Raw genomic sequence first — 17466 nt, 5'->3', positions numbered from 1 at the left:
CACTCCCAATGCACACTCATCACTTGTAAGATACAAACAATACCAGCCATTCCCAGAAACTCTGCCAAATAACTACCTAACATTGTTCTACATATCGCTCTATAACTTGTTTCTCTATAAGAAAACCGAATGGTCGAACTCTAGATTTTAAAAAGCACAAGGTTAAAAAACACATACAACACACTGAGACCTATTTAAAATTGGATAGATGGTCAGATTATAACGATATGCAACTGATTTACCAACTGTATACTGTGGTATAATTTTAACAGATAATATATTACTTTGGCAAGACCTACCATTTTAGTAAACAGTCTTATCAAGTGCCTAGACTTTCTTAACCTAAAAAAAAAAATGCTAGCATATAATATTGCCAATAGTTAACGTAGGACAAATTTTTAAACAATTTAAATGAAACCTAAAATATTACTTCAGCATGTAAATTACTCCATGGGACCAAAATTAAGCACTTAATAGAAGCATATAACTCTTTCAAACCACTAGGCATCATTTAACAATTAACAGCTACCTACACTGAGAAGTATCCCAGTAACCTGAAATACTCTTAACTTGCCCAATTAACTCCCTTACACCACATACTAGATATATGCCTCAAAGTATATTGAAATCCCAACTATGTATACCTATAAATTTAACATTTAAATATTTTTAAAGAGGGGAAAGGGAGAAGAGGCAAGTCCAGACATTAATGAGTACAGTATTTACTCTTCAAGTAAAAGGAACTGATTTATTAAGAACCCTTTGATGGGTCACACCCTAAAGACGGGTCGCATCTAAAGACCCTTTGATGGGTCATTTGTGGTTAAAAAAAGGGTTTTTAACTTGTCTGTGGCCTGTTACAGGGAATGGAAAGTTCACATTTTAACACACTACACTAATTACTTTGTACATTGCATAAAACACCCAACACTGAGAATTCAGTAAAACTGACCAAGATCTACAATATATCATTTCCTATTGTCTATTTAATACAAACATTTGTTTCAGTGACTAGAGTGCTTAGAATGGTATAAGTAAAACAAAAACATCTGCTAAAAATGTGGTAACAAAATAAATAATCAGTCTTATGGAACGAACTTTAAGATGAAGAGAAAACTATCCTTTAATTATTCTGTCTTTGGGGATCAAATTCTGAGTAAAAACTACATACTTTATCTCATTAGATCACATCCTGACCTAACAAAGTGCTAAGCTATGTTCTTTAAAACACTGCTGTAACGACTACTTTAAAGAGCAACCCTGTGGAAAGATGCTGAATATGTAATCATAGTACACTTACAATTCAAGGAGAGAAAAAAAAAGTCCCACACTGGGGAAGAGAAGAAGCCATACTTAAAGAGACTAGAACAAAAATATCAAAGTGCTGTGGCCAAAATTAGTATAAATAGACTTTATTGAAGTCAGTGCCTCTGTACTGAGACAGAAGATTGTGTCTACATAAGCACAAGTTGTAACATTTCACAACTTCTAAAAGGAATGTCAACAATTACAACGATCATGCATACCATGGTCGATAATCACATTTTAGAAGCATTTTCAACCATTTCTAAAGAAATGCTTATAACATTGTTATATATAGAACTACTTTCAATAAACTGCAAAACATTGATCGACTTTTCCAGTATGAGCTACAGTGTCAACACAAAAGGGAGGCATAAATGTTTAATTTATGAAATCAGAATGGAATATTTACTGTAAAGAAAAATTAAAAAGCTTTCAAATAAAGGCCATTATTGAACCAACGTGAAGAGCACAACTTGAACTTTTGAGTTCATTCATCTTTTAAAGCTGTCCTCTGAATAACTTCAGTTCTAAGCATTGAATTCAGTACTGTGAATATTCCTTGGATTGCAGTTTGGCAATGATGCGGTCCAACTGTCTCTTTGCTTCACACTGTGGGAAATTGCTCATGTCATAATATTGAGGGGCAATTTTCACCAACCTGTCCAGAAGGGGGGGAAAAATTACCAAATTAACAATTAAAGTACTGGAATTGCTAACGGGATAGGCATTACTCATTAATATACTGATGACGAAAGGCAAACCTACAAATCCAAATCAATGTTAAAATTACAAATGCCTAATCCTTATAAACACCACTTTTGATATGTATGCTTCTAATAAGCTGTAAATTTTCTGATGGTGGACTTCCCATAAACTTAAAAAAAAGATAAATTCTTACAAAAAATCCTTTCTTTACAAAGATATTAACATAAGGTCATTCATTTCTTCACTCTAGAACACTATTTTGACCAACCTCTCTAAGGTTAGAGTACTGAAGGTTCTATACAAGAAACATCCTGGTATTCAAATGACTGGATCTTCTCATTTTCAAAGTTCTAATAACCATAAATATAACTCTATACCCCAAACAATACACTTGACTGAATCTTTTTTAACGTTTAGCCATACAATTTTTTCTCAGCAAAGCATTTAAGATAAAATGATAATGTCCTACACAATTTCAGTGTCAAAAGTCATAAATCAGTGTAGGAAATATTGCAAGTGACATCAACTAAAATAAGCGCTTCAGTCCCACCATTCTTGGCTGACGTTTCCTATCTTAAGTTATAGAATAGATTCTGGCAAAAAAGGAAAAAAAAAAGGACACAAGAGGGAGTGAGGTAGTGAGCTAGTGAAGTGGGTGGGTAATTTTGCTTAAAATAAGTCAGTTCTGATTACATTTTGTGAATCAAATATGCAATGATACAAAAAGAGGTATAGTTTTTAATGCCTGCTTAGCTCCTAAAGCACCAACATATAAATAACAGTTGAGAGCTAATTATAGTGGGACAGATAAAATATAAAGACTGACTGACTTCTGGAACCAGAAGACTTGAGTTAATCACAACAGCAAGAGAAGGGCTCTAAAGACACTCTTGATATCAGTTAACTGTAGCTTTATATTTGGCTCCAAATCCTGCCCATGTCCGTACCAACGATCTCACTGTCCTCTTATCAAACCAAAGATGTTAAGAGGTAACCATACCATCAGGTCAAAGCCCCATAACTATACACTGGACTATATACCTTAGTGATGAAAACACCAAATTCCCCAGAGTGAAACGAAAAACAAGTCTCCTTTCAGATTCCATTCTGAGCAAATGGTAACGAAAACTTTTAGAACGAAAGGCGCTGAGCTTACCATTCGGGCTTGATATCTGTACACGTCCGGATGTAATTCTTTGTTGTAAGAACAAACTCATTATAAAGCACCCATTCAGGCTTGTGGTCAAGAACAGTAGAGGGATGCAACTGAACCACCTGGTTATCTTTCACAGTTAAGTAATGCCCTGTTCGTTCTAAATGTGCCACCTGAAACCAAAACCCAGTAAATTAATACGATACTTCTGATGTGCTGGTTACAAAACAAAAGTGGTGTAAAGCTACCTATATAATTAGGGACAAGCAAGCCTCACCTTTTGCTTTTTATCTGATGGCTATATTTATCTACCACTGCCTAATAAAAGCAGGCATCAGCCAACTACAGCAGGCCAAATCCAACTCACTGCCTATGTTTGTAAGGCCTGTCAGCTAAGAATACTTTATACATCTTTAAATGATTAGGGGAAAAAATTCGAAAGAGAAACATTTGGTGACACTGGAGTGGAAATCACGTGAAATTTACATTTCAGTGAAGTTTTACTGGAACACAGGCATTCCCATTTGTCCAAGGCTGCTTTTGTGCTACAAGGGCAGGCAGAGTTGAATAGTTTTAATAGGGACCTAATGGGCCCACAAAGCCTACTATATACTATTTGGCCTTCCTGCCTTAGACCATCTAGAGTAGGTTCTTAATGCCAGGTGACAATTTTGTGGTAGCTGAACAACTACTAAAAGATTAATTATCTACAATCAAACACATCAATTGGTGGCACTCATCTAATATTTAACAAATACCAAAGCAGATGAAGATAGCCCTTTCCAATTCTAGAACTCTAGTAACATAAAGAATATGTGTGAATAATAGAAATGAATAATACATAATAGAAAATAAACTCAATTTTATTCAATAAATATTTACTAAGCACCTACTAGGTGCCAGGTACTACACTGCATGCCCTATTTCTAATAAATTTTAATCTTAAGAGAATTAGAAATCCATAATGCTTGAATAACAGAGCAAGGCATGAAAATTCTAACTCTAGTAAGATCTTATAAGATGCCACAATAAACATTCTGTTGCTTTGATTTCAAATACCGACAATGCGCCAATCTACTTTCATTCTGACTCAGTGCATTTAAGTCCATTCTATTTATTGAGCTCATTTGGCCTTAAGGCAGGCCACATCTTGCTTAAAAGACAGAGCCAAAGGAGACAACGAAAAAAACAAGTGGGATATATAAGAGATAACTAAAACCAATCCCATCCCAAGTAAGGGACTGACTTGTTTTCATCAGAAAAACTTTGCATTTTTAAAAACATAATCTGTTGTAAGTCCCTTAAAATAAATACTCACTAGATTTACCTGACAATATACCTGACAAAATACCTGACAATTCAGCCTCCAATATAAAACACAAAGCTAAATGAAATGTTTTAAATTATTTTTCTTTATTACTTAAATCAAAAGACACGCCTGGCTTTCCTAGCACCAAGTGTCTTAAAGACTCCATTAATAAAAAAGTAATTCTATAATTGATGTCTATATAACTGGATCACTAACTATGCCATTTAGTGAATTAATTTAGACACGTAAAAACTTCTCAGTGTATCAGTTCATTCAAGAATTTGGACATAAAATTTAAGATCAATATTTATAGGCATTCTTTAACTGAATTTTTGTGTTTATGTGGATTCCAAGGGCTGCTATAGAAAACAAACATTATGTAAACATTTAATTATGCACTTCTGTATTATCCACATACCTGCATAAAATACCCAGTAACCAAAGCTTTTCTTATATTAATATAATAGTCCCTGCTTGTAAAGTCAGTACTTCGACGAGGCAAATTAAATCTGTCCATAATTCTCGATAGCTGCTGGCGTACATTGTCTGCTGACATCAGGGACCTGTAGTTAATGAAGTTGTCATAACACCACTGAACCGATTCATGATCTACAAAGTTGGAGGGAGGGAAAATAAGAGGGACATGAATCATCCAAACAGGTATATTATCTAATTAAAAAAGGAAATCACTATAAACAGTAAGCTAAGTAATCCAAAAGGGAATAACCCACATCATTTTTATAAATTAATCACAATGTTATCAACTTTCCTAAAAATCTGGAGTGAAGTTCAAAATTAGAAATAGCACTAAGGTTTCTGGCTATTGAATGACAAAACAATGGTTTTTGGATAAACTATTTTAATTGTTCTGAGTTATTTACCCATAAACATACACCTGGTTGTTTTCGATAGTCTGACAGGGGTGGGTTGAGAGAATTTGGAAAAATGCCATGTCTTTCTCATTTTCAAAGAAAAAACAAGCTTAGATTAAGACTATCAAATACAATTTAAAAGTTATAAAAATGAACTTCAAGTGACTATTGTGTGCTTTGCTTTACTCCTGAGCTAGAGCACCCCAAACTTAGTGTTTAGAAGTTTTACTGTGACCCATGTACCTCTTAGTGGTTTAAAATACAAGTGACATAGGTTACAAGGATGTCTGGAACACTCACTCTTATGTTTAATAAACAAAGCTTATATCAAAGCACTTCAAGTAATTTCACTACATATATTTTATTATCAAAGGGATCTTTCTCCATTGATGAATCCTTCCAACTAACCTAGAGATGCTCATATAAGAGCTCAAACTGTAGCATCATGTAAAACATTACACAGTGCCATCTTTATGTCTCAAAGTCACAATGGAAAACTGCGTTATTTACTTCAGAGGCCCTTCGATAAATAAATCTAAGAGGGTTATTTGTGAAATTGGGGGGGTCCTTAAAATATTACAACTATGATGATACTTTTCCAGCTATGTGATATACAGTAATCTTTGGCATAGTCCTTTCTCCTTGGTTCTAGGATTCTACGAATTATAATACACATATTCTTAATAGTTTGTCAGAGGAACAACAGGTATATTAATAAATGTTTATCCATTACAAAATGCAGCCACATTTCAGAAACAGGGTAGGTGGATAGATGGTGTAGTAAATGACCTTTAAATTGAAGACCTGACATGTTAAAATGTCCATTAATTAACCCATCTGGAATGAGAAATAAAAGGTATCCAACTGAACATACTGACATTTAAAGCAAAGCACTGAGTATCTTCAGAGATGAAACAAAGAAAGTATGTGCTTAATGAAAGGTAACGTCGAAACAGACAATAAAAAGGGGGACTTCTTAAAAGGGTTGTTCATTTGCAGACTCTGATCTGGAGTGTAGTGTTTCTGACATGCTAAACTTTTCACAGAATTCATACACTAAAGAGTAACAGAACAGGAATTTTAAGTTGTCAAGATAAACAAATAGTATCTGATGGTTTTACTATGTCTCTAAATTTTTGAGAAATAGTTTGATAAATGGGAGGAATAAAATCTAAACACGGGAACATTTTATTAAAATAATTCTAGCTATATATTTCTCACAGTGAAACTACTCTTAAGATCTAAAGCCAAACCATTAGCACAGACACACACAAACACACAGAGAAATTAAGGCACTGCAAAATAACTTAAATCTAGTTCTGTTTCCCAAGTGTTAAAACAAATAGTATAAAGACTAATTTATCTTTACTATGTAATCAATCATTGTTTTTAATGAAATAGATCGTCTTGACTAATATCTGAAATATTTGTTAATATCTGCTAGTTTGCAAATACACAATGTTTCAAATACAACACAGCATCACTTAAAAAATAGTTAAAACACCCCAAATTCAATAAATGGATCTGAAATGTCCAAATATTATGTGGAGATCAAAGTTTGATGTTATTTTTAGACTAGCTCTCCTTATTTGAAAAGGTGGCAGTGATTAAAGGCTAAATGTCCAGTCATTCTGTTTCCTTTGACCTTATTAAGAAAAGCGTATCGAGGAAAAGGTCTAAAACTAACCAACAGCTTACCATCCCTATGGCAGTGAAAAGCATTTAGTAGAAAAGGATCATCTATCTAGTGAGCAGATGTTCCCATTCTACTTCATGACACTCCCTCTGCTCAGAATGGGTAGGAGAAAGCTTTTATAGGTACCTACTGTTCAATAGTTTCCTAGAAAGTTCCCAACTACCAAATATGTGTATAAAGCACAAGCATTCTTTAGCAATTTTATCATTTAAATCTTAAAACTCCTCTAAGATACTGTAATGTTACATTTATATGTAAAAATGAAAACACACAGTTCCACTACAAATCTTAAATTTCATTTTCAAACCAAACTATGAAATACAATGCTGTGCTAGTTATCATCAAAAGCTTAAATGACAAAATAATACAACCTAATTTTAAAAGAATTAAAATGTCCTGTGAGAGAAATAGGGTTAAAAAACCATGCTGCTCCTACAGAAATCTTTTCATTTCCACTTAAAACAGTACCTTAATAACGTCAAGGGATTCTGAGAACCAAGATGGATGTGAATCTGCTCCTTCTCAAGGCAGTTATCACAATCTGTTAACAAGTTACGTGTCTGGTGGTCACACAGTTATCAACTAGCATGCAATACAGTTCGCACCACAACAGGAATATAGTGTATTTCTTGAATTGATCTATCCCATCAGGAATAAAGGCTTTAACATTATGCATTACCAATACTTTGGACACAAGAAGGATAAAATAAATTTTCTGACGTAAACTATGTATTGGCCTTCATCTGTTTCTCAATTACTTTTCATTTACCTCCCTTATGTGCCCCAAATTTCTCAGATCCAGGAAGAGAAGGACTCTCTACCTTTTCCTTATCTGATATTCATCAATTCTATCAACTCATATCAGAGTTCGTGTGTAAGACACAGATGTGCAATTTGGCTGCTAAGGTCCTTGTTCCTCATACTGGCCCTCTAGCACTTCTGGACCCTGAATGAATAAATTCACCCCTATCCCCAAAGAGATGTGCCAAAGTCAACAGACTATTTTAAGAGTGTAAATAGGATTTTTTGAGAAATAAAAATGAGATTCAAATAAAACAAGGAGTGCAAAATTTGAATGTCTATATAATAAATTAGGAAACTAAATTCTTATCAGCAGAAACCACAAACTTTCAGAGTGATTGAAGACACCACATTCCTGGAAAAGGGTGATGTAGGGCTATCAGTCTCTGATAACGTATCACCCAACAGGTTAACCTACTGATATGTAGAAATCAAATACTTTCAGAATCTATTGCAATTATTTCCACATTTTTTCCCCTTTACATTTTCCTCTCATTTAATTTTTATAAATAGTGCATTCCAACAAAAGCATCTAGCAATAACTGTATTATTACCACTATGTTTCCTTGTTTTCAAATAACTGGAAAATGTTTTTCATGTTGCTAAATATTCTCTGAAAACAATATAAAGCTAGAACAATATTTCATCATGTTGCTATAGCATAAATCACTGAACCATCTTTCTACTGGTGGGCATTTAGGTAGTTTCCATTTTCCCTTACTATGATAGATAACTGTGGGATAAAAAACTTGAAACATATCTCTGTCCACAGAATACTAAAAGAAAATCTCACAGATTATCTCTGGGTCAAAGGGTTTGAGTTTGTTAAGGTTCTTGGTAACATAAAATCTACTGCTTTTCATAAACATAACATAAATTTACATTCCCAGCTCTGGTGTTAAGACTGCTCCACTAAACCCACTCCCACACAACTAAAGACTATTTTTCTTTAACCTCTGCCAATTTTATAGGTGAGAAAATGGCACCTCTCAATAACAATGCATTTATTGAACTACAAGTAGAGGTGAATTTCCTCCTCATGTTTATGGACCACTTATAGCCTGAGAATGGTCATTCACATTTATAGCCTGTATTTCTATTTTGTTAGTTTACTCTTTTGTAAGAGCTATTTATTAGTAAAAATATTAGACAGTAATAATTCTATAATACAAAACCATTCACAAAAAATGCAAAATTAAAACAAAAGTATATCAAAATCTGTATGTTCATGGTAAATTTTATACAAGTATTTTATCTTTATTTCTCTGTATTTTCCAGGTTTCCAGTGCTTTTTCCCTGATTATAAAAGTAAACAACTCTGGAAAAGATGGGCAATTTCTATTTTAAATGATAGTCATGAGTTTTTTTCTAAAGGATCTCTGGGTTTCTAATGTAAAGTTGTCACGGATAATAAATGAAAGTGCGATGAAGAAACATCTTATATGCTGCAAGTGACATTTAGACAAAAGAGTGCCTTCAATCTAATTTACACTTACTTTGTTTAAAAGCGTGGTAGACATTCAGCAGTGTCAGATGATCTCCATCTATGTGGGCAAATCTCATCTTGGCCTCATCTGCGGCTTTCTTGGCCTCCGTGGGGCGAACAAAACACTGTGGGACTAAACAAGGTTGGTATGGGCCCAACACAAACGCCCATATCGATGAGTCACGCATTCACAGATAGAGGAACAAGGCCTAGCTAGGTCAGTTCACAGAGCATAGGGCAGGGCAGGATGGCCTCCAACTGCATCTTGGACTGTTTACTACCTTGATTTGGTACATCAACACCTAACCACATCTGTAAGACAAGAGGGTTTCAAAGCTACAGAGTACCTGATTATTTTTAACTAGATCTAAAAGTAGGCATCAAAACAGCTATTCTGAAGGCCATCAAGATACTAGGAAGCTCAACTCATTTCAAAAACCAGTGCCGATAGCTCTACCAATAGCCAGAATTACGGTGTTAATAGCCTTTTAGCTAAATATAATTTTTTAAAAGGCCATCCATTGAATCCACTGAATGGTTATGAAAGTGATGAAGCTATACTTGCCCACTGCAGGGCTAAAAACAACTTTCCAACCAGTGTACTGCCACATTTCTATTGTAATTCTTCCCTAGTGCTGTGGCTATTACCAACTGGTGGGTATCACTATTAGCACTGGTGAGCAGAAGCATATGTAAACATAAAAAATATCATGAAATCTTGGGTTTTGATGATAGCAGTAGTGGTGGAAGGTTAAACCGCCTCTGAATTAAGAAAATTCAAAAAGGCTGGGAATATTCGGCCTAGTTTTCCAGCATTTTAAGAAAGATTAGAAAATAAAGTCCCAAGTTCTTTTTTTAAACTGTATTTGAAGACTTCAATATAAAAGCAGAATCCAATATTTTAAAAGTTGACAATTAGTCTGAAACGGTCATTATTTCAAGGGTCATCAAAATATATAACTACAGTATTTGTTTAGAGCCTCAATATTAATTCACATAAAACTTTAAGTTGTTACATACAAAGCGTGCACTATATTTTTTGAAATACAACTTTCCTTAATTCACTTTAGCAATTCCATAGTCGTAATAGCAGTATGAAAATAAAAAGACTTAACAACTTGGGACTTTGTGAACACATTTTTAAAGCTCTTAAAACTTTGTCAATAAAAAAAAATTATAAATTATCAGTTCAGATAGAAGATAATGGGAATAATCGACAGTGAGATCAAATACAGTATCAATTACTCTTTGCCATACAGTTTCCCCTTTAAAATGATTCCAAAGAAGCCAAATAGAGACAATGACACATAATCACAGTAAATACTAAGTCTTGCTTAATGTAACTGAAGCAAGGTACTAAATAAAAGTACAGAAACCTCTCATAGCTGTGAAAGTTAATGTGAACTAGCTACCAGAGTTAAATATTGGGTATAAGAAGCACTCCATAAGGCCCCTGATTTGTACTATTTATATCAGGACCCAAAAACTTCAGAAACTATTTAAATGGAAAACAAAGCATTACAAGCTCAGCAAACTGTTTCAGTTCCGTGACTTCTTCCTCACACTTTAATAACGTTTTCCCCCACAAATGCCATGCTTAATAACCGCTGCACATAAGTGTTCACTCTCTTGATGTGCTAAAGATGACCAGTAAACCCTACGTTTTGTAGAACTAGTACAAATAAGAGATGTAGTTGGAAGATCTCAACTGCATCATAATGACCAATTTTTTTTAAGGGCTAATTTTCTGAACTCAGACAATGGTAATTGTATAGTATGCCTGATCAGAGAACCTAGAAAAATAAAAACTGGGCAGATAACAAATACACAATCTGTTAAAACTCTTGCCCCACACTTTCTCTAAAAACTAAAATGTTGGGTTAACTACAACTGGGAGAATCTAGCAAAAACAACATATAAGAAAAGGCAGACAACAACCTACCACCACCTCCGCAAGAGACTACAATTTCATTAAAATGATTCGATACTGCCCTGCCCATCTGCTCTGAGTCTGATCAATCATAACTCTGCAAAAAAAACATTTTAGCTAGTTCTTAAATTAAAAATTCACACCATAAAAAATACATCTAAACTAAGCCAAAATTTTTATATTTAGAAATTTTAAAAATTTCCTCCTTTAACTACATGTAAGATTTTGAATTATTTGAGGCATTTAATTATAAATAATACCAATAAACCACTCTATGACTGGAAGTCAACTTTCCCCAGTACTGAAACTAGTATTATAGAGTACTTTGATAGTAAAAACTTAATACGTTTTCTATTTTACGCTGCAAGAACCAGTGTATGTTTTTATATTAACAGTATTTCTTTTTTTTTGGAAAATCTAATTTCCAAGTTACTATTTATTTATGAATTAAGTGTTACTATTAAAAACAATAGTATTTGTTCAGCTTAATGTTCTAATTTTTAAGATAAGCCATTTTATCTATTAGACATATTTATTTTATCAAGTGTTTTCCTGTCATTGTAAAAGAATTACCATCAGGTTAGATTTTAAACCCAGAATTATATATTACTACTTCTATTTATTTGATACTAAGTTTGAAGTAAATGTTTGATTGCCACTGCAGTACGATTTATACATGTAAAAAAAGCTCACTCTTTAAATGACAGTTTGCTTTGTCTCAGGCTCACTTAATAGTGCCAGCTACTAGAACAAAGTTCTTCTGGTACTTTTAGCAATAAACTGCAAAACTAATGGACCTACCAAAGAACTCAGTTATGATGTCTTCAGACTTACTCTCTTATTGAGATTTTTATCTGCACTCAAGAGAGCCCATGTTTTTACTATACTGTGTGCACAATGACTTAATTTACTTTTGTAAATACTATGTCATTATGAAGCTACTTTACAAGATATTTAGGAAGCAAAATGAGTCCCTTAAAACCACCTATAAAATCCACTATCATACTAAATATTAGAAAACAAAACCAAAAGTGAAGTCCACCCAAACTTTGAAGAGCTGGGCTTTTTTTAGTTCCTTTCCCTCTATTACCTGACAACATAGCAGTAATAGATAGGACCTCATTAGAACAGTTGTAGTCACAACTTGCAATAACCATTTTAGCGAGCTGTGGATCTAGAGGAAACTCAGCCATCATGGATCCCAATTCAGTCAGATCTCCATCATCATTTAAAGCAGCCAGATAATTCAAAAGTTCTAGGGCTCTCATCAGAGTTTCAGGAGCTAGGAGGAAAAGGCAATATAACAGACAAGCAAAAACGTGACAAAGTACAAATTATTATAAGCATTCTCATTTTTCATTCTACAGTGGACAAAACTCGAAACTCAAACTGTCATCAAATTCAATTACAGCGATCTAGCAAACTATGAATCATATAAAATTGCAAAACTTTCCTGTATAATAGTAAAACTGTCATCTTCCTAAGTACATTAAATAACTGTTAACTCAACAATGTGTTTATCAAACTATTTTTCTTCCAAAAAAAAATTGGGAAAATTTTCATTTTCATGCCCTGTCAATAACTCCCAGAATAATTTAGCTATTCTGAAGGGGAAAAAAAAAAAAGAATTTGCTCTTTTGTCACTCTTTTAGTTTTAATGCTAACACACAAAATTTATCTTGACACAGTGTAAGAAACAGGTAAAATGTATTTAATATACATACTGAATAGGATGCAGAGAAAGAGTCAATTTTGGTTAAAAGGTTTGATAAAATATGCTTTGAGAATTCATACCTGGTGGATCCATAAAATCAAAATGCACCAAATCATCAATACCAAGTTTCTTCAATTGTAACACAACTGATCCTAAATTAGAACGCAAAATCTCAGGATAGGTGTTATCCTAGAAAAATACAAAAACATTTGTTCTGTTAAACATTCCTTAATCCTCTTGCTCCAAAAAGCAAAACGTATCTGTTCTCTGCCCCCTCAGCTATTAACTTTTGGCATTTCTTCTAAACTGCTGACTAAAGAGAGGAGAAAAACACTTATGGACTAAAAAGACTAAAAGGGAATCAGACACTTTCTATGAACTATCTTTATAGGGTTCGAAGCGTTACTGCTGCTGCCCACCTAGACTTAGAACTGTAACAAAGATTTGTATTGGTAGACTACACCATAAATCTCAGAAAAACTAAAGAGATTATAGTGCCAAAAGGCAAGATAAAGTAAATGAAGTAATTTTCTCCTGGTAACAAATTCAACTTAACCTTCCAAACACACTAGGAAGGACACAGTAAAACCCTTACCTGCATTTCTGTTTTGTAAGCTTTCTCTGTATAAAGTCTGAAGCACTTCCCAGGTCTGGTTCGTCCAGCTCGACCAGCCCTTTGCTGAGCTGAAGCTTTACTAATGGCTGTCACTAAAAGGGACTCGACTCTGATTCGAGGATTATATACCTATTGGAATGGAAATGACATTAAGAATGATTCTTCCTTCAGTTAAACACAAAACTGTGATCTAACAGAAGTATCCAAAGCCCACAGCTAACCCCAAAATAAACAAAGTAGTACTGATGACCACGATAAACCATGCTGGGACAGAAACAAAATTCATCGTCTTTACTCCTTAACTTTCTTTCAGGTATTCTGTCTCCAACATTTTGAGAGACCCAAACTAACGTGAAAAGTCTCTTATCTAACACACAGATAGCTTATATCATCTTTACTCTTCCTAATTTAAAATAATTTCAGCTTTACCTTACTCTTATATAGTGGATTGTGCTAAAGGTTTTTGCCTGAAAAGAACCTGTCAATTTCAACACCTTGGACATTAAGAAAACTATTTTGAACTTAGTCCAGAAGAAGTCAGTTATATGCTGCCAGTTTAAAGGACAGTTTTCTATCAAAAACATGAATACTATGTACAATGAATTCTCCCAATTATACTTATAAAATGTAATCAAATGCAATCAAAGATCTTTAAATTATAAAACATAGTTTTATTTATTTACTGAGCAGTCACTTCATTTGGTAAAAGTGCTTGGTATTCAGTACTGTTAAACTAGAGGTTAACATAGTACTTTTTATTCAAGTACTGTGCCTGGCACATAGAAACTCTAATTTAGTTGGGGAGTGACTGATATGCAGGTTATGATAATCAATCCTGTATTTATTACTACCACCATACTCCTTACATGAACATACACTCACATACAGAACACTCACCATCACTACAAAGAAACAAAGAAAACCGAAAAGAAGCCTAGGGTTAAACATTAAACATGGGCTTAGTATGTGAAAGCCAGCTAGAACACAAAGAGTTCATATCTCAGAAGTCTGAAAATGAAACACAAACTGGAAAATAATTCTAAAAAGTAAATTTAAGCCATTAAATGACTAAGCAGTAAGTACTGTTAAACTAATACTAATTTATAAAGTACTAAAGTAGTACAAAATACGTACCTTTTGTTTCGCAAATCCAGGATCAATCACAAATACCACACCATCTATTGTCAAAGATGTCTCTGCAATGTTAGTTGACACAACAACCTGTTAAGAAATAAAGAGTATTTAACTTATACTACCGGCCAAGTACAATTCAAATAGTAAGATTAGCATTAACTTTCACTAAACAATCAGTTACAACCCACTAAATAAACCAGAAATAAGGTTTGATCTTTAATGACCAATGCTATATAAAGACGAATATTTAAGAATTCAGGGCTTCCCTGGTGGTGCAGTGGTTGAGAGTCCGCCTGCCGATGCAAGGGACACGGGTTCGTGCCCCGGTCTGGGAAGATCCCACATGCCGCGGAGCGGCTGGGCCCATGAGCCATGGCTGCTGAGCCTGTGCGTCCGGAGCCTGTGCTCCGCAACGGGAGAGGCCACAACAGTGAGAGGCCCGCATACCGCAAAAAAAAAAAAAAAGAATTCAAAGTTTCATTAAGCTCATCATAGTACCTTCCTTTTTCAACAAAAAATCTTCAGGTTATTACTCAATCACATCATGTTTTGATTATTCAAATAGCAGAAGAACATCAAAAGAAAATTATCAATAAATCAATACAAGCTTACCTCACAGAATGTCTCCCTGAGAGAACACTCCTTTGTTAATATCCAAACTCCACACAACATGTAAATCTTTCAATATTTTCAGGCAACATTGACAAAGGAAAACTTTATATCACCAAAACTCAACTCAGTATTTTAAACAAAATGGCACATAGGGATGAAAACCTCAAGTTAGAATCCAAGAATTTGCAGATCATCAGAACAGAACGTGGATGTTTTGTAAAGTGTATAGTCTCAAAGGGGGTGTCACTGCATACAAGGAAACTGTTAATCATTTTAACTTTTTATTGACAGGGAATAATGTTTAAAGCATTTACATACTAACATGATAGCTTGCTTTTTCATGTGGGTGTTTTACTGTATTTTAAACAGGTTTTAGAAGATTAGGGGCTTGAGAATGACATGTTACATAATTTTTCTTTTTAAACAATGGGAAAATGGGATCCTCATTATTATTTTCCCCAAAACATCTCATTTTGGGAACAGATTGCTGCCATTAAGTAGCAGATACGTGTATATGCAAGCAGTTTACACAGAAGATAGATCAGAGTCTGCTCTTAAAGCTTTTACAGTTTGTAAAGAAACATTAGAGGTGGAGAGGAAGTGTAATGACATCAAAAATGGGCTGTAAGGTTTCCCTGGTGGTGCAGTGGTTGAGAGTCTGCCTGCCAATGCAGGGGACACGGGTTCGTGCCCTGGTCCGGGAAGATCCCACATGCCGCTAGGCTAGGTCCGTGAGCCATGTCCACTGAGCCTGCGCGTCTGGAGCCTGTGCTCCGCAACGGGAGAGGCCACAACAGTGAGAGGCCCGCGTACAGCAAAAAAAAAAAAAAAAAAAAAAAAAAAAAGCGCTCTAAGATTTTTAAAGTGTTTATTTCCAAAGTGAAGACAATGAAAACTTACCGAGAAAATGGCGTTTAGGAGAGTTGTTGAAGGTAAGGTGGGATCTACCCACAAGAGGGAAGGGAAGAGCACTAGAAATAGAAGGTTCGGCTTAAACAAGAGAGCATGTGGACAAGAATGCCCATAGGCACATGTAAGAAAGGACTCACACTGCCAGGAAATCTTGGAGGTTTAAAAGATTACTAGAATGCCGCGGAGCAACTAAGCCTGTGTGCCACAGCTACTGAGCCTGCACTCTAGAGCCTGCGAGCCAAAACTACTGAAGCCCATGTGCCTAGAGCCTGTGCTCTTCAACAAGAGAAGCCACCGCAATGAGAAGCCCAAGCACCATAACTAAGAGTAGCCCCCGCTCGCCGCAACCAGAGAAAGCCCACGCACAGCAACGAAGACCCAACGCAGCCAAAAATAAATAAATAAAATAAATTTTTATATATTAAAAAAAGATTACTAGAACATCACTAACAGGATAATATTTTAGAATCACTTGCATGTCTAAGACAAAAACACTCCCTTTGTGCATTGGTCAGCTGAAAAGACTACTAACTAGCAAATGGACAATAAACCATAAGTGGTTTGATGCTTAATGAAATATATTTTCCAGAACATTTTGAAGACACGCACATTCAATAATTAGAGCTGAAGCAAGCATAAACAAGGTTAACAGGTGAACTTAAATAAATACAACCAGAGTTTATTTAATATTCTTCTACAAAGTCAGTGTGTTGTAGTGGAAGGAGCAGGGGTAGGTGGCAAAGCCAGGAATCAAACCTAAATAGCTAAGTAAGAGTGGAGAGGTTTTAACACCCCCAAGCTTTAATTTCCTTTTATAACTCTTGTATACTAGTCTAGCTGAGACAGAGTTTTAAGATATAAACTTAGATAATGTGGAAAGCCCTTAAAACTATACAGAATCACAAACTACATGCCTGTGATTACATAAGAGGTCTTGTAATTTTCTGTTATTCTGGGGTGAAAATGGTTGCCATTATGGATAGATGTTGTACTTCTAGATAGATGTTTAAAACACATTTTGGGGGAAAAAAAATTTCACATATTTCTAATAGAACAAAATATACTCAATGTAATAAAAATGTATTGATGTGATTAACCCTTTGAGTTATTTAAAAACAATTTTTGTCCACCAAATAATTTCACTTGGTGTTCATGTGTCTTCTCTGGGTGTGTGTGTGACAAATCATACAACACCTTATAAAGTGGTGTGGATGTGTGATT

The 17466-nt window shown here is 34.6% G+C and overlaps 1 protein-coding gene across 1 annotated transcript in view; it reads right to left on the bottom strand.

Annotated features, from left to right (window-relative positions):
* Positions 1-1396: 1396 nt before the first annotated feature.
* Positions 1397-17466, bottom strand: part of DHX15 (DEAH-box helicase 15) — a 52372-nt gene continuing 36302 nt past the window's right edge. The window contains exons 7-14 of the mRNA XM_082652732.1: positions 14722-14808; positions 13567-13716; positions 13052-13160; positions 12348-12539; positions 9338-9460; positions 4891-5081; positions 3167-3336; positions 1397-1963 (exon numbers count right to left, since the gene is read on the bottom strand). Of these exons, the coding sequence (XP_082508858.1) occupies positions 1846-1963; positions 3167-3336; positions 4891-5081; positions 9338-9460; positions 12348-12539; positions 13052-13160; positions 13567-13716; positions 14722-14808 (1140 nt within the window). The 3' untranslated portion in view covers positions 1397-1845. The remainder of the gene's footprint in view (positions 1964-3166; positions 3337-4890; positions 5082-9337; positions 9461-12347; positions 12540-13051; positions 13161-13566; positions 13717-14721; positions 14809-17466) is intronic.

Source organism: Grampus griseus (assembly GCF_964374135.1).
Source record: "Grampus griseus genome assembly, chromosome: 4".
Taxonomy (NCBI): Eukaryota; Metazoa; Chordata; class Mammalia; order Artiodactyla; family Delphinidae; genus Grampus; species Grampus griseus.
This window is presented reverse-complemented; position numbering and strand designations above follow the sequence as displayed.